The sequence below is a fragment of the Convolutriloba macropyga genome, chromosome 2 (genome assembly GCF_964194025.1).
Source record: "Convolutriloba macropyga chromosome 2, txConMacr16.3, whole genome shotgun sequence".
NCBI lineage: Eukaryota > Metazoa > Xenacoelomorpha > Acoela > Convolutidae > Convolutriloba > Convolutriloba macropyga.
In genome coordinates, this window is record NC_134469.1 from 14122490 (window position 1) to 14147648 (window position 25159).

The following is a 25159-nucleotide window of genomic DNA, read 5'->3' on the forward strand; positions in this document are numbered from 1 at the left end:
AAGCTGTGCAGAAGTGCAATTCTAATTCGTTAAACGCATTTGTGTTAGCAATTCAAAAACCAACTACTGTCTGACGAATGGCTCTCGAACCCCAACTGAAGCGTAGGGAGGCTAAATACAGAGACGAAGATAAAAGCAGGGGTGGAAAAGGGGATGTTTAAAACCGTGCTTCAAACCATGAATATTTGCCTCCTCAAGCGTCCCTGAGCAGCATTGGTGACCGTACAGTATGAGCTGAGTAAAGCTCTTAGTAAACTACGCAGAAATATAACGCCCCTAATCTTTACCTTGCTACAATATTTGCTTCAAACTTAATTGAAGAATAATTTAAAACTGGCCCCATGAAAATCTGCAGACAACAATTTTTTTCAAAAAGGAACATAAACCAACTAACATCGTACAAGTTGGACTTGCACGACAGCCAGGGCCATTTTAATTCAGAGGGGTTGTAACTAGAGAAATTTTTCTTTATGGGTGAATTTGCCTCTCAGAAACTGAAAACTTCTATGTTCCAATAATTGGGCTATTTTACTTCGTTCATAATGCTCTATATAAAGTTCAAATGCTCTCTAAAAAGTCAAGCAAACAAAATATTTAAGTGATTGGCATCAAATGACCAGTCCAGTCTGTCTATTGGCAACGTCACAATGGAGCGAACAGGTGACCAATCACTTAGTTATTAAAATGGATCTCGGGGTCTTCACAAAGCCTGCATCAGCAAGATAATTTGGCAAAAGTTTTAGATAATCACTTATCGCGGCCTCAATTTTCAATGATCGCTAATTCAAGCATCAACACTTGTCTTTAATTGCTGTCATTCAAAACAAGGAAAGACGATAACATAAACCATTTCTGCAAATTATATTACAACACCTACACTGCCTCAAACTAAAATTTTACCATTTCACTCATTCTTCTCTAACATCTCCTCTAAAATGTATCGCCTATCATGTTATCTACCAATTTATCAACCTTTCAATTTTTGAGTAGCCGCAACATTTATTTTCCGGTTTCTTTCTGACTTTGGGAAATAGTACGAATAAATAATCAATCTGCTCTTGTCGAATGACGAGCCGACAACCCAGTTAAAATTTTCCCTGTATCAAGTGTCAATTACAGTTCCGCCACAAAGCAAACAAAAACTTTATTCATTTAAACAATTCCTGAAAAGTTTGATAACTACAGCATTTCATAAAAAGCCGACATTTAACAAAAACGATTTATATTCAGAGTATTTAGAATATAACAAGGATACGCTGCAGATTGTTAGAAACAGACTACAGATCAGAACATCAGATTTAACAAAAACAAAGTTTCAGAGGCGACTGGGTCTTTTTGTTTCAGTAATTAAACATCCCAGTTTGTCAAAACAAAAATATGAGGATCAAATAATTTTTCAGCACATTTAGAATCCTCGTTGCGGTTGCGGACTCTCCTGGATATCGGTCTGACGTCTGTAGAGCCTCAGAATCGTCAATCACTTGATGAGTGTGTCGAAATCAAAGCTTCTCTGTGCTATTTCCATTAACTTCTCGTTTAACTCTCTCACCTAAAAATCGAAAGATACAATCATCATTAGCTACAAAAACCTTCAAAATATAAAGTCATCTGTAAAAAGTTGGATTTGCAATTTTCTCTTTGATCAGATCTCTGCCCTAAATTTTTACAAAAAATTTCACAATAAATCACCTCTTCATATGACATTAAGTGGACGACCAATAATACTTATCTACATTTTCGTACATCAGTCAATTAAATAGTTTTGTCTATCGTAAAAGAAACTTACCAGCCACCATTAAGCATAATAAATTGCTTTGAAACCTTACTGACCATAACATAAAAACGGTCACACAAAATTGAACCTGGATTTAAAAAAGCATTGGTCCTGGAAACAAATTACTTCCGAAACAGTTGCACTATTTAAAATGTCTAAATTTTAAGGTAATCTTCGTGGTAATTATTTAAATTATTGTTTTGTGATCCATTTTATGGTTAATAAGTTTGGTCAACGTATGTAAACATGTGATAACCAACCCGTTCCATAATTTGGCGTCGCTCAGCCTCATTTTTCGATGCTTGTCTCTGCTTCAGTAGAGTGTCTCTTTGGTATTTTGCAATAAACTTGTAAACTTGTTTTGCAGTGTGAGAGGAGTGTAGATGTTTACACCTGGCTTGGCAGTTTGATCCAAAATTGGTCACCTAATCAAATATTCCTTACATTCCCGTATACTTCTCGGGTGAAGCCCACAGTTTTTCGCAAAATCGATGCTGTCCGGCGTTCAAATAGGTTGAGGGAACACGGGCTTCATGTTTAGCAGATTTTTCATTTCAATTCACGAAGGGTTTTGATTTGAATTGACTAACATGATTTTTCTGATTTATGAAACTAGGAAAGTCATTATTTTGTAGTCTAAGATTACGGTAATGAATTTTACGATGTACAATCGTTATTTGAATAGGGAATAACATCCCAATTCAAAAACGACAGTACATCCGAACAAAAAACTCAACTTCATAACTGTATAGTTTGGCCACAAATTGAAGATTTTTCTAGCTTCAAAAATGAGGAAAATCATGTCATCTCCCCAATGAGTGCTTCGATCAGTTCTTTCACATCCCTTGTAATAAAATTAAATTGATACTGATAATACAAGCCCTGACACAACAGTTGCCAATTCCAAACATTGAGCAAGCAGAGTCACCCCTTACGATCAAAAGCCTGCATTTTAATGCAAATTGGTTTTTAACAATGCAACAAGGAGGCTACACAAAAATCAATTTACCATTTCTAAAAATAATCAGCTTTAGGTTGCCGGGTCAAAATGATCTCTCAGATATTGAAAAAGTTGTTACACTGTATATTTACGCATTGGCAGGTAAATAAAGCCTGGCACTTAAGTCAGTGTATCCATAAAAGCTTTGATTCTCAAACATTAATCATTGTGCTTCATTCCCAAATCGTTCTATAAAATCAAATATTTTTGAAAGAAAATTTGTTCCTAGAAACAACTCTTCTATAACAAAACTCTTTTCTGCTTACTGCTAACCGCATAAAAAAATTCCCGCTCATGTAACTAAATTTTTTCGGAGTAAAAACGATCCAACGCATATTCTATAAACCTTACAAACAACAACAAACCGGGAATAGAACAGGAGAAGTAGCAGAATCAGACAACTAACGACCCATTTCAAAGGCAAGGCAGGTGCCAACCAAGGCATGTTTCTTCACCTCATGAATTCTGTACTGCATCAGAATAGACAACGGCAATGAAGTACAAAAAAAAATTGCCCAACCAGTTCATTAAAGTTGAACTTCTAAAAGAAGCAGTCAATGATCAACGCTGCCGAAGAAGAAAAGTCATCTTCCGGCTTCTAATTTTAACTAAAACAGCGCAAAAGATAAGCGAATGCAACAATTTGACAACAATGTAGATTACTATGGAAAAAAAAGAAGACGCTGCAGTCTTCAACTACATTGGGAACTCGAGGAAACTCAAAAGTAACGTAACTACGCAGACCTTTGATTCACTAATGCTCATTCTGAAAAGCCGCCAGGTTGAGGAACTGGTCGGTCAACAAAGTTAAACGTAGTTAAGTGCACGCAAAATATGGGCGAAGAACGCCCAAGAACCATGGCGATTTCAATAGTCTTAAAAATGACGCATGAAACAAACATAGCCGGAGATTGCTGGAAAAATAGCCACCGTTGACGCGCTTGATGCATATCGGGATTGAAACAGAAACAGAAAAAAAGAGATAAATTGATTAATTTTTATCATTTATTTCAGTGTCAAAAAGTATTCCAATTTGGCGTGCAGTTTCAGCTGGATTCTAAAACTATACTCAATTCAGCTTCTAAACTGAAAACTAATGAGCTTAATACCAATGTCAGCTAGCAAACACTCTAATAACTTTGATTACCTAATTCACAATGACTTAATGACCGGGCTTTATCGGTTTCTACTGTCTCTCTTAATTTTGCTTTTTTGACATTGACTGTACTCACTATCTTGCGTAATTAATCGAGTGAATAGATTTAAAAAAACATTCAGTTGAAACAGTGAGTGAGGTAAGTCAGAAGTCAAACGTGAAAGTCGTGACTTATGTAAAACGAAAAACGAGATCAAAAGGTAAAGCAAATTTTTTAAGAAAAGGAGAGCGCCTAAATAATAGCCGTTTGAGAGGCTGACGGCGGCTATAAATTACATGAAACGATATTAAAGTGAACGTTTTCTGATCCGTTTTATGGTTAAAAAATTTGATATATGTAATAAAGCCATGAAAACGTTTGATAACCAAACCGTTCCATGCTTTGGCGTAGCTTTTGAAATCGAAAAACGTAATCATAAGGTAAAGCGAATTAAAAAAAACAGCAAGACAAGTCTTGACGTACAATTCAAATAATTTTCATTGACCAAACAAAAATCTAGACAAAAAACGGACTGAGTGAATTGGGAAAACCAATTCGAAGAAAATAAGATTAAAAAGAAAAAAAAAGAAAATCAGAGTCAACATGCCGCAAAGAACAAAAAACCACTAGAGAGAAAGAAAAATTTGGTTCATTAAAAAATTAGGCCTAGAATGAACTATAAATGGATTGGGAAAACCATTTAGAAAAAAATCAGATCCAGAAAATTGTAAAAACAGTAAAAATCAAAATGAAAGTGCCGCATGTGAACAAAAAACCACTAGCGAGAAAGCGAAATTTTGATCGAACACCGATTTCTCTCTCTACTTTAAAATCAGAGTTTAAAAAATTCACGAGGCAAAACTACTCGCTTTTTCGCTCCACTTCCTGTTTCGGCGTGACCAAACTCACTACTCCAATTTGACTTCAAAAATCATGAAAATGTGTGAACAGGTCTTAAAAAAAGACAGCGCCCCAATACAATTCAAATTCTTTGAATTGTACCATAAAAGGAGAACGACTAAATAATAGCCGTTGAGAGTTTTACACTCAAGAACGAATTACACTTCTTACTTTACTGATAGAAGCTCCCAGTGTATGTTATTGCCAATTTCCTACAGCTGACAAGCAGAGTCCATCATACTTATGCGTGGATCAGACACAATGCTGCTCTCATAAGATTCTTACCTATGGTATGCTTCTTCTTCTCATAACGTCACCCAATGAACGGGGACAAAATATCGTTTTAAGTTTATGATGTCTCCGACCATGAGCAGGGAGTCAAAATAGCATTCAACATGACAAAATAAAGAAAACGGAGATAGAGATATGGATAAAGAGACGGGGCTTCTGAGGAGAACGTGAACAAATTTTTGGTGATTAGCATTGGAATAACGTTCAGATTTAATTTGCTTTGTAATTGAAGAATGGAAGGGTAACCAAGATCTAAAAAATTACTTTGCTGAACATAGATTTGCCATTGCATGCAAGCGGTGGGGGAGTGGCGGGGGGGGGGGTTGAGTGGCGGGGGGTGAATGATGCTTTTAAGATTAGGAACAGCCTTTCACACCATGAAATCGCCTCCTCGAAAGATTTTTGGTGGATCGCATATTTAGAGACTAGTAAGGTGTCTCTAAGAGAGATACTCAGCCACTTAACACCCTCCGGGCTTTACATGTTTATCCCGTTTTTGAGGGCGGAAAGTAAAGAGTCAGACAAAATATCGGAGTTTGAGAGCAATTAAAAACGTGCACGTCGTTGCTGAACTCCCCTCTTTGCATGTTGTTCCATCGGATAACGTTCAGACAAAAAAACAAAAGCTCTTGTGTGCAAACGTGCAATGATTGATAGACCTAATGTAACGCTTTAGCAGAACCACAATTATGCTCTACCTTATCGCCAAATTTTTGTACAAATTCTTGAGGGAAACATTAAGTTGGGCTTGGAGTGTACAGATTGGGAAGCGTTTTGCCGAATAGATCACTGCCTTCACGTTTATACTTACAGCAGAGAGACTAGATTCCAGGATGTCCATATCATCTCTGTGACACATGAGAACAACGATGCCGGTGACTTGGTTGCAATAAACACACCGAAGAGATGGTTTAACCCTAGCATAGCCCACCTCTCCTTTCCTCAAACTCACCGCTTGCAGCACTACAGTCACTATCATTTCTTGAGATATCGCAAACCTCTTGTTAGCTCCACCAGGGTACGAAATTTCACATACTGTGTAGCGTTTTCTTTGTCGCACCATCTCAATCACATTCAAATCCTAAAACTCCAAATGTGTAATAATTAAACATGTGCAAAATTATCAACTTCGGGCAAAAAGAACGTGAAGCATAAATTTTATGTACCAGATTTAAACCATGACAAGTTGTTGTCTGCTGTATCTTTTGCTGCAATTCAGCGAGCTGTTACTAAAATTTAGTTTCAAAAAATTGGCGAAACTTCCATGCTGAAATCAAACTTCTACAATCAATCAGAATTGGCATTGTAGGCGCACTCGTCTCGAATACGTTTCAATCAAAAAACGGAAAAAAAAATAAATTGTAGACAAAACTATAAACAGAAGAACCCAGTCACCAAATGCTAACCAAAACCTATGTTTAACAATCATAGACAAAGGCGGTCTTTATTTATGTTTGTCAACTGTACCAACATACGATTTCCAAAATTCCAACAGCAATTTTCAACTTTGAATTAGACACACACAGCCTGTTCCAAAACTTTTCAAAAATGTATCTTACAGAAACAAAAATGCCTAAAAATTAAACACAGCCGGCTGATTGTCGGACAATAGCTGCGAAAGAGACTGTTGAGAGAATCTAGTTTAAAAAATCCTCCAAAAATCCTATCAAAATATAAATATTTCCATTTCCAATTCTATACTTTTCGAGTCACATTGAGAACACTAATTTTTTAAACTAAATTGTCCAAAAATAAATAGCTTGATTGACCTCAACTGAACTTCAATTAGAATTAACTTTTTCACTTTTGATAAGTCAGGGCCGAAGTAAATTTATTGAGCATGTGAATCAGGCATTATCAGAAAACTTAACACGATTGAAAAGAAAAATGACACAGAATGCAGTACCAATTGACGACGCCACCGACTCAAATTTAGCTGCTGAGTGGCAGAAGTCAACGAGAAGCCAATCATTGACTTCTTGGTGCTTAATCAAATGGGCGCCAAATTTAGAAAAAACATTTCCGGAAGATAAAAACCACCGTCAACTACTCACTTGCTTCATTTTATCATTAAATCAAAAATATCAGCAAAAGTATAACAACTTTAAGATTGCCCGAAAATATCCACAATTGATTCCCATAATCCTGATTGGGAATACAAAAAGAAAATTTTTATTTTCTGAGAGTATTTTTTAAAGGCAAGCTATTTCGATAGAACTTTGTAACTCCTTTTTGCTAAAGAGAATATACAGGTACTAGAGTAACCAAAACAATGATCATTATATCAGCTAACTATAATAACTAAACTTATTAGGACAATACTGGGCACATAGAACTGGTATTTTTAGGTTTAACCCGCTTCTATTTTTGTTTTTGCTTCCCGATACTGCGTTCAATTTAGATTGCTTTGCTGAAAAAAACTGCTGTTTGAGCAGAAAACTATTGCAAAAAGCTGTAAATTAAGGTAAACAGAAACAATGTTTTTAATAACGTTAACAAAAAGTTGTGTGGCTCGCGTCCTGCAACTCAAAGAACTTTTCATTGACTTAAAAAACCAAAATCAGATATGGATCTGATCGGATTTGTATAACCAGTTAGGAAAGCAATTTGACCAAAATCTCTTAACACTGTTTTAAAATCAAAAGTCAAATTGCCGCATACGAACAAAAAATACCTATCGAGAAAACTATGTTTGATCACTTTGGGAATACAAAGTGAAAATTTATATTTTCTGAGAGTATTTTTTAAAGGCAAGCTATTTCGATAGAACTTTGTAACTCCTTTTTGCTTAAGAGAATATACAGGTACTAGAGTAACCAAAACAATGATCATTAGACTAGTTAACTATAATAACTAAACTAATTAGGACAAATACTGGGCACATAGAACTGGTATTTTTAGGTTTAACCCGCTTCTATTTTTGTTTCTGCTTCCCGATACTGCGTTCGATTTAGATTGCTCTGCTGAAAAACTGCTGTTTGAGCAGAAGAAAAAATTTGCTAAATGCTGTAATTTAAGGTAAACAGAAACAAATTTTTGACAACGTTAACAAAAAGTCGTGTAGTTCGCGTCCTACAATTCAAAAAATTTTCATTGGATTAAAAAAAACCAAAAGCAGAAACGGATATGATCGGATTGGTATAACCATTTAGGAAAGCAGTTTGACCAAAAATCTCTTAACACAGTTTTAAAATCAAAAGTCAAATTGCCGCATACGAACAAAAAATACCTATCGAGAAAACGATGTTTGATCAATTTGGGAATACAAAGTGAAAATTTAAATTTTCTGAGAGTATTTTTTAAAGGCAAGCTATTTCGATAGAACTTTGTAACTCCCTTTTGCTAAAGAGAATATACAGGTACTAGAGTAACCATAACAATGATCATTAGACCAGTTAACTATAATAACTAAACTAATTAGGACAAATAATGGGCACTTAGAACTGGGATTTTTAGGTTAACCCGCTTCTATTTTTGTTTTTGCTTCCCGATACTGCGTTCGATTTAGATTGCTATGCTGAAAAACTGCTGTATGAACAGAAGAAAAATGTTGCAAAAAGCTGTAAATTAAGGTAAACAGAAACAAATTTTTGACAACGTTAACAAAAAGTTGTGGTTCGCGTCCTGCAATTCAAAGAATTTTTCATTGACCTAAAAAACCAAAACCAGAAATGGATATGATCGGATTTGTATAGCCATTTAGGAAAGCAGTTAGACAAAAAATCTCTTAACACAGTCTTAAAATCAAAAGTCAAATTGCCGCATACGAACAAAAAATACCTATCGAGAAAACGATGTTTGATCACTTTGGGAATACAAAGTGAAAATTTATATTTTCTGAGAGTATTTTTTAAAGGCAAGCTATTTCGATAGAACTTTGTAACTCCTTTTTGCTAAAGAGAATATACAGGTACTAGAGTAACCAAAACAATGATCATTAGACCAGTTAACTATAATAACTAAACTAATTAGGACAAATACTGGGCACATAGAACTGGTATTTTTAGGTTTAACCCGCTTCTATTTTTGTTTCTGCTTCCCGATACTGCGTTCGATTTAGATTGCTCTGCTGAAAAACTGCTGTTTGAGCAGAAGAAAAAATTTGCTAAATGCTGTAATTTAAGGTAAACAGAAACAAATTTTTGACAACGTTAACAAAAAGTCGTGTAGTTCGCGTCCTACAATTCAAAAAAAATTTTCATTGGCTTAAGAAAACCAAAAGCAGAAATGGATATGATCGGATTTGTATAACCATTTAGGAAAGCAGTTTAACCAAAAATCTCTTAACACAGTTTTAAAATCAAAAGTCAAATTGCCGCATATGAACAAGAACCCCTATCGAGAAAATGATGTTTGAATCAAAACCCGTTCTGTCACTTGAACTAAAATTTCGAGTAAAAAATTCTACTCATCAACACCTCTCAATTTTTAGCTCCATTTCTCGCTTCGGAGTGATCAAAGTCACTTCTCTAATTTTACTTCCAGAATCATTAAAATGTGAGCTTATCTTCAAAAACCTCTTCAAAGAACTAATTGCTTTAAAAAGACAGGGCGGCAATTTAATTTAGAGGGGGTCGTTGCTTAGAAGTTTTTATGGTTGCAAAAGTCTCGATTCCAGGGTTGTTCGAACCGGCAAACATAAGCATAACAATCTGACATCTGAACCCCAAAGCTATATCGTCTTTCGAACTTCAGAAAGAAAGAAAGCTGAAAGATCGTCTTCTGAAAGAAATCAATTGAGATCACACAAAAACGCAGAAGTCAAGCGTACAAAAAAATAACTTGAAAGAATAGAATTTCATAGAAAATCACAAACATGTTCGAAAGAAATGTTGCATCAAAAAAAAAGACTTTTGCACGTTTACATTCATGCCTCAAACTTCTTTTGAGCAATTAAAAAAACTGACGAACATCGGAAGAAATGGACTCGAATGAAAAGTGGACTCTATTAGTCTATCCTAGAAAAGCAGACCTATCTGTAACTGCAGAAGTATAAATAAGATGATCTCTGCACTCAATTTTAAATTCAAATTGAGAATACAGAATCTGGTGAAACTCAACACAAGGTTACACACGGTATATATAACAGTGATTTACATCAGAAGTCAGGCTGGCCATGTTTTCCCTCGAAACTTATCATTGATTTCTAGCATTTTGGTTACCACTTCATAGAACATGCATTTTGGTTACCACAGGTTCAAAAAAAACAAAAAATTACTGAATTAAATTTCAATTTCATTAAAATTGCTGCTGAATGTTGACAAACCAAGTACCGCTATACAGTAAAATCAAAATCTAAAGAAACTCATGAGATTCTTTTACGAGTCGACAAAACAATATTGAAAGCAGAAACTTTTTTAAGCTGTTATTTTTGAACAAAAATTCAGAAACAATACGTTGTCAAAAAACATTCAGAAATTTCAATAACTCCAGCCATTCATAAGCTTCCTTTCCCACTAGAGCAACCAAAGAGATCTTTCATTAATCAGACCGTAACAAAACTAAAGAAAAACATACAAGTCTAAACTCAAAAATTTTTATTTCTACTTTAGAAAAAGTGATAAATGAATATAATAAACCCTGAGAACAAACAAAAAGTAGTTTTACTAGACTTTGTTTTCGCTAGAACTTCAACGACAGCTCTAAATAATGGGACTTATAGGCAGTAGAACAAACGAAATGAACGGACAAAGTTTTAATGAAAACACATTGTGTCAAAGTCAACAAAATCAGTACTTTCTCGATGATCAATTCAGACATCAGCTTATTTGCAATAAACACAAATATGACGCATTTGCTGGACTCAGTAGTTCACATTGTTTAAAAACAAATTTTGATAGATACCTAAAAAAACTTTTTATGCAAAAAATGGTTAATACCCGTTGGGTTGTTTCATTTATTTCACTAGAATAAATTCTAGAACAAACCGAACGAAAAGACTAACTCAAAACTAATGCCATTTTTCAATATTCAAAACGAATTTTACAGAGTAAACAACTAATTTTTACTAAACAACAAAAAATGATACAAAGAAGCATTTACAGGCTTTCAAAAAAATTGAAGACTGTTAAGTCTATCATATAACAACTTCAATATTACTCACCTTTTTGGGCTCGAAATTATTTTGATAAGATTCTAAAAGCTCAAATCTGATCAATGAGAGTGCAGAAGTAAGAAATTATTTCTGCTCTAACTTATAAATCCACATTGAGAGTTCAAATTCAAATAGAAGTCACCTAAGCTAGCTAATCAAACGCTCACTCATGAGCAATGTATCTCAGGTTTTCCTTCAGAAACACATTGTAGTATGAAGCAGCTAGAACCTCTTGGAATTTGCAAGTCGAGAAAATAATTTTGATAGGCGAAATTTTTTCCCATAGGTGTCGCTGCTTGAAACGATGTTTATAAGCATTGTCTGTCAAATTAACAAATTTTAAGTTTCAACTAGGTTTCCATACAGAATCAGATAGCAGGGAGAACAATCAGAAAATTGATCAGTCCAATTGTAAACAAACAAATTTAACCAAAAAACCAAATGAGCACAAAACTCATTTTTTAAACAAAATTAAATAACGTCAAATTGATATCGACGGTAAGCTATCAAAGAAACAGAAATTTGGACTATGTCTTATTATTGACTTATGAAGACTTTTGTAAATGAGATTGAAGGGAAAGACAAAAAGAACAAACGACCAGAACTCAAAATTCATATATTTTTAAAAAACATTTGCTGAAATAAAAACAACATAAAAACCGTTAGCTATGAACTGAAGCCATTGATAGGCTTCTTTTACTCCACTAATGAAATCAATGAGACATTTCAATGCTCACACTGAGACAAAACTACAGAAAAACATCTATGGTCAAAACTAAAAAAAAAATAAAATTTTATCCAAACAAATAGTTTCAATTCAAAGTAATCAATGCCATAAACTATAAACCCAGTTGAGCATATAGTTTCTCCCAACAAGTGTGGTGGGAACAAAAAAAGGAGCGCAATAGTAGCCCGCAGACAAGATGACGGTGACTATTAATAATATTACCAAGAAAAGCAAGACCTCATGATACGTCTGAAACTTCTCCGCAAGCTGCTACTCCGAAATTTTTTCTCAGCGACCGGGCAAACAATTTCTGTCCAAGCAACAACTTGCCACAAAACAGGAAAAACTGAGAACAAAAAGGAATTCTGCTAACATTTGTCTAGTTAAATTCTGACCTACTACACCTACAAGAAAAAATTCAAAGCAACTGTCGCTAAAACTGATCTCAGCTCAGCGCCAATTACCATTAGCACAACTCAGAAACAATGAAGACTAGTTTTCTATAAATTTAAATTAATAATGTAATTCGTCTCAATTTCACGCCCCGTCTCCGATTCCAAATCCAAAACCAATTCCAAATCATTTGAGTAAACCTCTGGTAATTTTGCCTATTTTTTAGATATAAAATTTGGAGGACCAAAAAGAAATTTGGCGAAAATGGCGGCTCACCTATGAAAGCGAAAGTTGAGAAATTGAAACGACTCTTTTATGTATCAATTCGTAGATTAAAAGCAGACCCTCTGAGGGACAATATCTGTACATTCAAGTGCCATAAACAAAAAAGTGATTCGGTTGTTATGTACAAAGTATCTAAAGCTAATAAATATTACAAATTTGGCAGTCAAAATTGCACGGATTGCGATTTAAGTTCAACAGTACGAATATTTAAGCAAAAGGTCACTTCAAGAGTTGTTTTGACAAAGCAAGTCATACACTATTTTGAAATGTAGCTAAGCACTTAGGCTAGAAAGTAAATAGCGGATATAATCAGAATGCACAGGAACTCGGAAAAATTGGCTGGTTATAAGCACATTAAAATTCGTTAAAATTCGTTATTAGCACTAAAATTGAAAACTCTATTGCACGCGTAGACATTTGTATAGCGTAGATATTTGAACTTCCTCAATTGTAAAACGATCCGATATTCTGTCCTCCAGTGAAATTCCCCGAGAAGTTTTCCGTATGAACGTTAGATACCACAACAAACAATTGACAGATTCCCGAGTACTTCGTGACAGCTAATCAGCGGGGGTCCCTGCCTCCGTTTCGGTCCATTTTGGTGCCAAATTGTTACCGGATCCGCTTTTACCGGATCCAGCTGTCAACAGATTATTTGTAGACTGAGGTCCTCCAGTGGGTGGCGCACCACTATTGCTCGCAACGCTGCCACTGCCTATAATGAAATGACCTTTAGAAGACCTGACCCAGACCAACTATCGGCGGACAAATAGCTCTCGAACGACCGTCGAGTTAAACAATTAAGAAGGGGCATAGGATAGAGAAAGATAGAGAAGGGAATATAGGCTTTTATGGTGCAATATTTTCTCACTCGGGAGGGATTCGAACCCCGCGACCTCTCGAATGAGAGTCCAGAACATTAATCTCTACGCTACACGGGCTATGCTTGCGCAGATCTCACAATCAGTTTTATTTTGGCAACATACTTCATTTATAAAAACGCGCAATTCAGAAGGTCGCAATTCACTAAGAACGTTAAGAGTGAAAAAGTAATTCAAGAAGAGAAATCAAAAAGTTCTAGAAAACGCTTAAGCGAAACTTTTGCATTAAAAGACACATAAGTTTACAATTATTGCTACAAATTTTGTTCCAGAGCATGTAAAAATAAATTCAATTCATTGCATCTATTTGTTTGAAAACCAATGAATTCAGACACGCATGTAATTTTTGTCGGTTAAAGAAATAATACGAGCAAATCTGTCTAAACATAGCTGGCAGATTACCAGCGAATGGGGGGTGTTAGTGAAAGCGGAGTGGGGATCGAGAGATGCAAATCGACAGGTGGAGGAGGTCGAGCGGGGGGAGTAGTGGTGGTGGCGGGTGTGGGGGGTTTCGGGGGGGGGGGGGTCAAATTATGAGCTGCCCTTCACACCACTTAATTTTTCCTCAAAACTGTTACTTGGATACTAGCGTAAGGATCTAAGGGAGGTGCTCAGCCACCTCATGCTTTCCGGGCATTTCCTGTTAATTCCGTTTTCAGACGAAAAGTTAAAAGCGTCAGATGAAATATCGCTCAAAAAAGATCTTAGGACTAAAATTGCTACCAACTTTGTTTGAGAGCAATTAATAAAAGACCAAATTATTGAAATTTCTAGATTTTTTTAAATTTATTGCTGAGATGTTATTAATTAGTAATCTGTATAAAATACCACTGCTTCTATTAGCTGCTCTCAAATAACTTTAATTTAGAGGGACCCACACACAGCTGACCTGATCTCCTTGATTAAGTAAAGAGAAGTCATTTTGAGAGTACGGTAGGTCAAGTTAACTATCACAAATGAACATAAAAATTTGCCCAACTAAGAGTAAAAATGCGTGACCAATGCAAATAAAAAAATTGAAAAATAAAACCCATAGCATGAAAAAATCTGAAACGAATCGATACTTTAACGCAGCCTGTTAAACTAAAAAAGATAGTTTGTCTGAAAGCCATTATTTGCCTGGCAGGAGTCAACTGCAACATTTTGTGAAGAGAAATCTAGCGTCGGCGTCATTGGAGCCTGCAATCAAAGATGCACAAACAATATTCTAAATTCGGTTATTAAAGAAAGGAAAAAAATTAGAAATTTAGGTTAGGAAAACAATAAATTTTTTAATTTGGTGTCACAGCCTTTAAAAAATTATTTTTAACGTAGGAGATACTTCTGTTATAATGAACACAAACTATTGCAAAATTTATCAGGAAGAAACAAGAGAAAATTAAAACTTAAGACGAAAAAATGTTTCATTGCCAAAACTCAGCACAAATAATTTTGCAGAAAAAGAATAATCATTTCTCTCATAAAAATCAATCTAAACACTAAAGTGACGATTACAACAAAGTCTCAGAGCTACATTATGTAAAATGAAATCAACTGCACAAAAAAAAGAAAAGGCTGAAACTTTTTTAGAAAAGGCTAAGGCTAGCAGATAAAACGCTAGTTTATGACAATAGCGAAAAAGTCTATTTTCATAATTTTGAAAGTTCAAAATCAAATAGAATAAATTTTAATAATTTTAAAGTTTTAAAAAATTAGCAAAAAAGGTCATGTTCATAATTTTGGAAGACGAAAACCAGATTAAAGAAAAAAATATCGAAAAAGAAGATTATTTCGTTATTCAGAATGGGAGGTTCGATAAAAACAAAAAAACACTCTGCCGTCAAAAATGGAATGTCTTCTTTTATTAAAACAAACAGCTCATATTAAAGAAAGAGGCATTCGGTGCATGCATTATCAAAGAGAGGTTGGCATATACGATGATTACAAAAAATCTGCTAAACGATCCAAGAATAAATTGCAAATAAAGTCAAAATTAAACTGAAAAATTGAGAAATATGAGCCGATTTCGCACTTGAAACGAGTTATTAGGATCCCAAAAAGTATTATCAATTACACAGTAATAAATATTGATGCAACGTCGATCAAAAATGCCTACAGAAAACAAACGGCAAAATGAGACAAAAGGACGAAACAGGGCAATAAAGGGCTATTTATCTGCCAGATGCTCTCAAAAGAACTTGAAAGTCAAAGTCATTCATTCAACGCAGTTCATGATCAAAAAACTTCTCTTTTATAAAAAAAAACACTTCAAAAGGCAATTTCACTCATTTTCACTTTGATGTCAAATCACCGGTTGATGGTATATTAGGCCAAAACTCAACGAGACGAACGAAATTTTCTCCCGGTTGATGGGATATTAGGCCAAAAATCGACGAGGCGAACGAAATTAGGCAAAAATCGTGGACTAAAGCTTTGCAGAAATTAGGCCAATAGCAATTAAAACACTTACAGAGGTACTTCAAAATCCACTCGATGTCATTAAGTTACGAATTGTCCCTAATAGTCGTATTGAAATAAACCGAGCTTTTGAAAGTACTTAAAAATGTATCACTATTTTCAATGTTTGCTTCTTTTTACTCTACTCTGTGTCATCACGGCGGATGATCAACCGGTTGAAAAAACACACAAAACTGGGCGCGTTGGGGTTAAACAACTTCGTGAAAATCCACGAAATTCGAAAATTCTGGTCAATTTTTCATTGTTTTTTAAGCTACTTTTCCAGATTACCGGTAGAAAGAGGTGGAGTGGGCGTGACGGAGTGAGGGTTAAAGAGAGGGGTCAAACTGTTCATGAATTCAGGTCTCTTAAAATGCTTCCGCGAATCGCATACTTACAGAATATTGAGTCATGACTCCAAGAGAATTTAATGCCCTCGAAGCAATACCAGTTTATCGAATCTCTGATGAAGAAAAGTCAAAAACAAAAGAAGATCATTTCATTATTCAGAATTGGAGGTTCGATAAAAAAACAAAAAAACACTCTGCTGTCAAAAATGGAATGTCTTGTTTTATTAAAACAAACAGCTCATATTAAAGAAAGAGGCATTCGGTGCATGCGTTATCAAAGAGAGGTTGGCATATACGATGATTACAAAAAATTTGCTCAACGATCCAAGAATAAATTGCAAATAAAGTCAAAATTAAACTGAAAAATTGAGAAATATGAGCCGATTTCGCACTTGAAACGAGTTATTAGGATCCCAAAAAGTATTATCAATTACACAGTAATAAATGTTGATGCAACGTCGATCAAAAATGCCTACAGAAAACAAACGGCAAAATGAGCCAAAAGGACGAAACAGGGCAATAAAGGGCTATTTATTTGCCAGATGCTCTCAAAAGAACTTGAAAGTCAAAGTCATTCATTCAAAGCAGCTCATGATCAAAAAACTTCTCTTTTATAAAAAAAACACTTCAAAAGGCAATTTCACTCATTTTCACTTTGATGTCAAATCACCGGTTGATGGTATATTAGGCCAAAACTCAACGAGACGAACAAAATTTTCTCCCGGTTGATGGGATATTAGGCCAAAAATGGACGAGGCGAACGAAATTAGGCAAAAATCGTGGACTAAAGCTTTGCAGAAATTAGGCCAATAGCAATTGAAACACTTACAGAGGTACTTCAAAATCCACTCGATGTCATTAAGTTATGAATTGTCCCTAATAGTCGTATTGAAATAAACCGAGCTTTTGAAAGTACTGAAAAATGTATCACTATTTTCAATGTTTGCTTCTTTTTACTCTACTCTGCGTCATCACGGCGGATGATCAACCGGTTGAAAAAACACACAAAACTGGGCGAGTTGGGGTTAAACAACTTCGTGAAAATCCACGAAATTCGAAAATTCTGTTCAATTTTTCATTGTTTTTTAAGCTACTTTTCCAGATTACCGGTAGAAAGAGGTAGAGTGGGCGTGACGGAGTGGGGGTTAAAGGGAGGGGTCAAACTGTTCATGAATTCAGGTCTCTTAAAATGCTTCCGCGAATCGCATACTTACAGAATATTGAGCCATGACTCCAAGAGAATTTAATGCCCTCGAAGAAATACCAGTTTATCGAATCTCTGATGAAGAAAAGTCGAAAACATAGCTGGCAGATTGCCAGAAAATAGCCGCAATTGATTCGTAGATCGGCAGTCTAAAAAAACAGTAAAAAAGACAGACCAAAAAATTTCGTCTTTTCATTGAAGGCTGATCTGTTATATTTTGATAAAAAATCTGTATAAGTTATTGCTGCCTCTATTAGCTGATCTCGAATAACCTTCATTTAGAGTGACACACACCCATCTGACCTTATCTCTTTGAATTAAAGTAAATAAAAGTCAATTTCAAAGTGAGGAAGTCATTTTTGAGAGTGAGGTAAGTCAAGTGTGACCAAAAATTTAATCACGCGCATGAACAAAAAAACTCGCTCCACTAAGAGCGAAAAATGACGTCACACATGCAATTCAGTTGAAATTGCATGAACGAATGAACAAAATGTGGCTGTGACGTCATATGGTCGTAACAAAAATCATGACGACGAAATAAAAAACATAGCTGGCAGATTGCCAGAAAATAGCCGCAATAGATTCGTAGATCGGCAGTCTAAAAAAAACATTAAGACAGACCAAAAAAATCGTCTTTTCATTGAAGGCTGATCTGTTATATTTTGATTAAAAATCTGTATAAGTTATTGCTGCCTCTATTAGCTGATCTCAAATAACCTTCATTTAGAGTGACACACACCCATTTGACCTTATCTCTTTGAATTAAAGTAAATAAAATTCAATTTTAAAGTGAGGAAGTCATTTTTGAGAGTGAGGTAAGTCAAGTGTGACCAAAAATTTAATCACGCGCATGAACAAAAAACTCGCTCCACTAAGAGCGAAAAATGACGTCACACATGCAATTCAGTTGAAATTGCATGAACGAATGAACAAAAAGTTGCTGTGACGTCATATGGTCGTAACAAAAATCATGACGACGAAATAAAAAAACATAGCAGGACAAGTCCTGACGTACAATTCAAAGAATTTTCATTGACTAAACAGAAAAACTAGACTTAGAATGGACTATGAGTGAATTGAGAAAACCGTTTTTTTAAAAATCAGATCACAAAATACGAATAAAAGCAGAAAATCAATGTCAAAATGCCGCAAGTGAACAAAAAAACCACTAGCGAGAAATTAACATTTATTTCAAACAAAAAAATTAGGCCTAGAATGAGCTGTGAATGGATTGGGAAAACGATTTAGAAAAAATCCGATCCAAAAAATCGAAAAAAACAGTAAAAATCAGAGTGAAATTGCCGCATGTGAACAAAAAATCACTACCGAGAAACCGAATTTTTGTTCAAACACCGTTTTCTCACTAATTTAAAATTAGAGCGAAAAAAATTCACGCCGCAAAACCACTCGCTTTTTCGCTCCATTTCCTGTTTCGGCGTGACCAAAATCACTACTGCAATTTGACTTCAAAAATCATGAAAATGTGTGAACAGATCTTAAAAAAAACATAGCCGGAAGAATTCCGGAAACGACTCGAAGTAGAAATCTGACTATTCTCACTAATCAGATGCATCACCAGCATATTACCAATCAACAGACATTGTAACCAATTCACAAATAAAAGACCGGAGAAGTGGAAACTTGACAAAGAACAAAAGCAAAAAATAATATTCTCTAAAAATCCATCCAAAATTCTCTACAAAAAGATAACATGCAGCTTCCCATCCATAACTCATAGAAATCAATTAGTTATATATTTGGCTTGATCAATCGCCCACCTAGTACTTGCAGAGAAACGTTGAACAACAAACTAAAAAAAGACTAAGAAAAACTCTTTAACGAATTAGAGTTTTGTATAATTTGTTTAAATGAAAACTGCCCTGCTAAGCCTTCAAGTGCAAAATCATAGAATCAACACCTACAAAAATGCTCCTAATTGGGAAAAACTTAAAAACAAAAAAACATTAAATTGGAAGAAATAGGCAAAAAACATAGAAAAAAGACAAAAAGTGGCCAAAATTTGTTCTGATTTACTCGATTTTCTTTAACAAAAACAACTCAAAACTATTATCAATCAAAATGAGAGACATGCAAAAAAGCTACAACAACTGAATTCCACTAGAAAACTCCCCAAATGCTATCAAAGGTTGAGGAAGAAAAGAAATGACATTTAAAACCAAATTGAACAAAAAAAACGAGAAAAAGTAAGGTGTTTTTTAAATTTTAGAAAAAATAAAGCCAAATAAAGTTACTTTGAGCAAATAGAGCAAAGAATTGCTCAAGAAATAATGGGAAAGTCATAACAAGCTAAAAAAATTGTCTACGATTGAAAAAAAAACGAAAAAAAGCAAAAAATTAAAAAAAGTGGTTAAAAAATATTCTATTTTTCTGTCATTTTTCTTCAGAAAAAAATGTTTTATACCAACAAAATTGTAATCAATTTATATCCTTGATATTCTTTGATCAACGAGCTTCTATGCAAATTGCACTTAACACAGTAAAACAAAACAAAAGGCCAAAATACAATAAATTTCGTCGAAAAATCAGCAAAACTGATCAAAAACCTCCAAATTTGCATAAAACTCCAATTAACTACTTGAAACCTTCAATTCCTTTCAGAACGAGCCCAAATCCAATACAATATCAAAATCAGACCTCATAAACAAGAAAAATTGCAAAAAACTGCTTTGAAAAGCCGCATGTGAACAAAAAAATTTCGCTCGCTCAGAGAAAATTTTTTCACACATCAATTTCTCGCTCTCTCAAAACAGCGGTATGAACAAAAAACCACTCTATTTTCGCTCCGCTCTTCGCTTTTGTTCAGCAACCAAATCACTCCAAATTTTTTCACGCGTTTCATTTCCCGCTTAAAAATTCACTCCAATAAAATTGATTAAAAAAAAAAGGACTTCTCCAATACTCCTCTTCGAGTCGTAAAAAGACAGCGCCCCAATACAATTCAAATTCTTTGAATTGTAAAACCAAGAGAAGGCCAATAATAGCCCCAGCTATCGCTGTGCGGCTATTAAAAAAACCAAGAGAAGGCCAATAATAGCCTCAGCTATCGCTGTGCGGCTATTAAACAAAAGAAGATCATTTCATTATTCAGAATTGGAGGTTCAATAAAAAAACAAAAAAAAACACTGCTACAAACTTAGTTTGAGAGCAATTAATTACTCAATTCATCGAAAAGCAGCTATATTATATGAACTGAAGAATAACCTCACTCACAATTAGCCTGTACGAGACCAGACAGTCGACTGGATCTCTTCCTCATTAACATACTCTTGATGCGGGCAATTGTGGAGATGTTTGCCCATTCTGTTCCAGTCATCCGGCTGACACAGTTCTCAATGTCCTCGGCAGACACTGACACCACACTTCCTCTGTTCTCTTCTATCGAGGGAATCTTCCCCTCGTACCCTTTGAACCACTCGTCACCACGGATACCATCTACCGTGATCCTAAATAGAGCAGCTTTTTGAATTCCATGAAAAACTGCAAAAAATACAACTCGTCCGAAATTATAAATTATTTTCAAAGTTTTTGTCCTTTTGTTTAAAACCGTTTGCAACTCAAGGTCTGGACGAAAACAGCTCAAGCGGAGTGTCAAGCAACAGTAGTCAAATTTCAAAATAATTGAAACACAGGAAACCGCGATAGGAAATGCCATATCAACCAGCCCAAATTACTCGTCAAAAGTTACACATCTCGAAACCTACTCCAATGTTCCGTACCTCTCTTTGGGGTCCTTTTCAAGAAGGCGTGTCAAAAATTTTCTACACGAATGTGATATTGTAGGCTCGTCTGGGATTTTTAACGGCTGATTAGCAATGTTTTCATACAATTCCATCTTGGTCTGACCGTCAAATGGAATATTTCCAAACAGCATAGCGTATAAGGTCACCCCAATAGCCCAGATATCAACCGGCCTGCCTCTGCTTCTGTCGTGTGAAGGCGAATCAAGGTCAACCAACTCGGGAGCCAGGAACCCAGGTGTTCCCTTAGTCCCCCTGACGATGTCTTCCTCACCTTGGAATTCGATGCTCTCACCCAAATCCACTAGCTTCGCATGGTCACGGGCGTCCAGTAAGATATTTTCAGGCTAAAACGCTAACTTTTAATACTTAAAACATCAGTTTAAGACTTGAAACTACGAGTGACAGTAGGAACATGACGTTCAATTAGGCGCAATGTAATTATGAAACGACTAGGAAGTTTCCTATAGCCAGACATCATGAATATGCTTTACGTTCACTTCTTTTGCTATGTATTTAAAATTATAAGATTTAGTACGTAGACAGCAAATTTTCTATATGCTGACATTGACTGTCTACAAGACAATCCTCATTGAAATTATTCTATAGTTTGTTACAAGACAAATTCGTAACAGAAATTTTTCCAAGACACCTTGATATCTCGGTGAATAATCTTCTGGTGATGCAGGTACTCCATGGCGAGAAAAGTATGCACGAAGTATTTTCGTGCTTTTGTTTCTGTAAGAGTATTTTCGGTTGGGATGTCAGGCAGCACTGATCCTCCTGGGAGGAATTCAAACACCATGCACAGGTCATCCGAAGCCTCTTCGTCGTACACTTCATGCAGCTTCACAATATGCGGATGGTGCAACTTTTTCAGAGTAGATATTTCAGCATACACTTGGTCCAGTGGGGTGCGCACCTGTTGAAATATAATAATTCATCACTGCTTCAGGAAATCACACTAGATCGCAGCAAGGTGACATAGGTGTCATTGCATGACTTGCTCCAACCTCAAACACAAAATTGAAAGGCTCAGGATGCCTCTTTAAACCATATCTGCCTCCTCGCGCGTTCTGTAGCAGCTTCGCTGAACCAATGAAAAGCTGCTGACTGACTTAGAGACGTAATGTCCTAGGACTTGAGTTTATCCCGTTTTTGAAGATTGAAAGTCAATTTAAATCGCTCAAGTAAGCAAAGAAAAATCGAGAATGTTCAAACAATTGACCTATCACAACATAAAAAATTATCAATGGCTCATCAGAAAACATTTTCGTCCTCTCATTATTGAGATTAAGTGATGATACTACTACAAAAAAAACAAGCGCAACGAGAACAAATTGTTTTCATGCCCCAGGAATCATGTTATCGACTGAAAACATTATATGAAGAGAAATATGAGTCGTTGGAGAGAACAATGATACCTGTCATCACTGATTATTGATGATAAGAAAACCAAAATAATAACAAATATAGGCAGAACTCAGAGATCCACTAAAAGTTCACGAAAACAAGTGTCAAAGCCATAAAATAATAAACTGATTACTTTAAACGCTGTAACAAATCGCATATGCTTTCGTAGAGAGCCCAATTGTCCTCTTATTAATCAACATTGGTGATTACACCACGAAAGCAACAAAGATACAGTCGGAACTTGAAAACTCACTAACATTTTCAGAGAACGAATGCCAAAACCATAAAACAATATATAGATTCACTTATAAATGGAATATTTCCACGAAGAAACCACTTCACTAGACAACAAAAATAACAACATAGCTGGCAGAGAATGTCAGAAAATAGCTGCAATAGTTTTGTAGAACCGCAGTCTCAAAAAATAGTTTTGTAGAACCGCAGACATACACTCAATTACAGTGATATACATCCATCCAGTTGACCCCATCTCCTCGAACTACCCTAGTCGAACTCCGACGCTTATCTTGCAAGATCTTGCAAGATTCTTGCAAATGTCGCTTATCTTGCAAGATCTTGCAAGATTCTTGCAAATGACGCTTATCTTGCAAGATGCAAGATCCGGACGCCTATCTTGCAAGATAGACGTCGAAAAATGTTCAAGAAAAAAGTGAAATTTTAAAGTCCCATTAACTCAAAGACATTTTCTCTTATGAGTTCAGACGTCAAAGGGAGAAAACGGTTGGTGAAAAGGGTTCGCAGACGTCAAAGGGTTGGCGAAAAACGTAAACGGTCAATTTTCTCAACCTTCCTATCCCTTGTAAAGTAATCCTATAGCATAACGGCACTCCTACTGAAACTAACACACGGAATAAGGAAGAAAAATGGGGTCCAAAAATTTTTTGCCCTAAAATTATTTTTCTCTCGGGCCTAATCGGAATGTTTCATATTAACTTTACCGTCGATAACATGTTTGAAAGACTCGTTTCCCCAAAAAAGTTTTAATCATCGTTTCAATGGTTCATTCTATTCACACCAAGTGTGAATCACTTGGTAAACACTAAAATAGGTCATAAAAAAGCAGCCAGAGCGTTCCTGCTTATGCTATATAATGTTATAATCGACTTTTTGTTCCTTAAATGAGACTTTTCTGTGAGTCCATTCACTTTGAATCATTAATAGGTAGCAAGGACACAAAAAACCAAATGTCAGTAATCAACTGGGAGAGAAAAAACATATAGTACACCCAATATAGTCAATCATACGTTTTGTGTTACGATATTATAACGTTTTTCAATGATTAAACATGTACCTGGCGAAAAACGTAAACGGTCACTTTTATCAACCTTCTAATCCCTTGTAAAGTAATCCTATAGCTTAACGGCACTTCTACTGAAACTAACACACGGAATAAGGAAGAAAAATGGGGTCTAAAAAGTTTTTGCCCTAAAATTATTTTTCTCTCGGGCCTAATCGGAATGTTTCATATTAACTTTACCGTCGATAACATGTTTGAAAAACTCGTTTCCCCAAAAAAGTTTTAATCATCGTTTCAATGGTTCATTCTATTCACACCAAGTGTGAATCACTTGGTAAACACTAAAATAGGTCATAAAAAAGCAGCCAGAGCGTTCCTGCTTATGCTATATAATGTTATAATCAACTTTTTGTTCCTTAAATGAGACTTTTCTGTGAGTCCATTCACTTTGAATCATTAATAGGTAGCAAGGACACAAAAACCAAATGTCAGTAATCAACTGAGAGAGAAAAAACATAGTACACCCAGTATAGTCAATCATACGTTTTGTGTTACGATATTATAACGTTTTTCAATGATTAAACATGTACCTGGCGAAAAACGTAACCGGTCACTTTTATCAACCTTCTAATCCCTTGTAAAGTAATCCTATAGCTTAACGGCACTTCTACTGAAGCTAACACACAGATTATGGAAGAAAAATAGGTTCCAAAAATTTTTTGCCCTAAAATTATTTTTCTCTCGGGCCTAATCGGAATGTTTCATATTAACTTTACCGTCGATAACATGTTTGAAAGACTCGTTTCCCGATTAAGACAGACCAAAAAAATCGTCTTTTCATTGAAGGCTGATCTGTTATATTTTGATTAAAAATCTGTATAAGTTATTGCTGCCTCTATTAGCTGATCTCAAATAACCTTCATTTAGAGTGACACACACCCATTTGACCTTATCTCTTTGAATTAAAGTAAATAAAATTCAATTTTAAAGTGAGGAAGTCATTTTTGAGAGTGAGGTAAGTCAAGTGTGACCAAAAATTTAATCACGCGCATGAACAAAAAAACTCGCTCCACTAAGAGCGAAAAATGACGTCACACATGCAATTCAGTTGAAATTGCATGAACGAATGAACAAAAAGTGGCTGTGACGTCATATGGTCGTAACAAAAATCATGACGACGAAATAAAAAAACATAGCAGGACAAGTCCTGACGTACAATTCAAAGAATTTTCATTGACTAAACAGAAAAACTAGACTTA

At 35.3% G+C, this 25159-nt stretch overlaps 3 protein-coding genes across 4 annotated transcripts in view; all 3 read right to left on the minus strand.

Annotated features, from left to right (window-relative positions):
• The window catches only part of LOC142356767 (uncharacterized), a 173954-nt gene that overhangs the window by 15147 nt on the left and 133648 nt on the right, over positions 1–25159 (minus strand). The window lies entirely within an intron of this gene.
• On the minus strand, positions 1478–7164 carry LOC142334827 (ribonuclease P/MRP protein subunit POP5-like). Its single transcript, XM_075383153.1, has 4 exons — positions 7156–7164; positions 5913–6182; positions 2035–2199; positions 1478–1549 (listed from the first exon to the last, which is right to left on the minus strand). The coding sequence occupies exons 1-4, from the start codon at positions 7162–7164 to the stop codon at positions 1478–1480; spliced, it is 516 nt and encodes a 171-aa protein (XP_075239268.1).
• Positions 12969–23132, minus strand: LOC142334828 (calcium/calmodulin-dependent protein kinase kinase 2-like). The gene is made up of 5 exons (XM_075383154.1): positions 23103–23132; positions 21882–22151; positions 21209–21576; positions 20703–20935; positions 12969–13315 (listed from the first exon to the last, which is right to left on the minus strand). The coding sequence occupies exons 1-5, from the start codon at positions 23130–23132 to the stop codon at positions 13161–13163; spliced, it is 1056 nt and encodes a 351-aa protein (XP_075239269.1). The 3' UTR covers positions 12969–13160.

What these genes read in the sequence shown, in the direction of transcription:
- LOC142334827 (XM_075383153.1), bottom strand. An exon ending in TGGAATCTAGTCTCTCTGCT is followed by an intron (nt 2,200 to 5,912) that starts GTAAGTATAAAC and finishes ATATTTGATTAG; the next exon opens with GTGACCAATTTTGGATCAAA. An exon ending in GACGCCAAATTATGGAACGG is followed by an intron (nt 1,550 to 2,034) that starts GTTGGTTATCAC and finishes TTCGATTTTTAG; the next exon opens with GTGAGAGAGTTAAACGAGAA.
- LOC142334828 (XM_075383154.1), bottom strand. Translation starts at nt 23,132, where the DNA reads ATGGGGTCAACTGGATGGATGTATATCACT. An exon ending in TTATTCACCGAGATATCAAG is followed by an intron (nt 21,577 to 21,881) that starts GTGTCTTGGAAA and finishes TTAGCGTTTTAG; the next exon opens with CCTGAAAATATCTTACTGGA. An exon ending in GAAAAGGACCCCAAAGAGAG is followed by an intron (nt 20,936 to 21,208) that starts GTACGGAACATT and finishes TGCTCTATTTAG; the next exon opens with GATCACGGTAGATGGTATCC.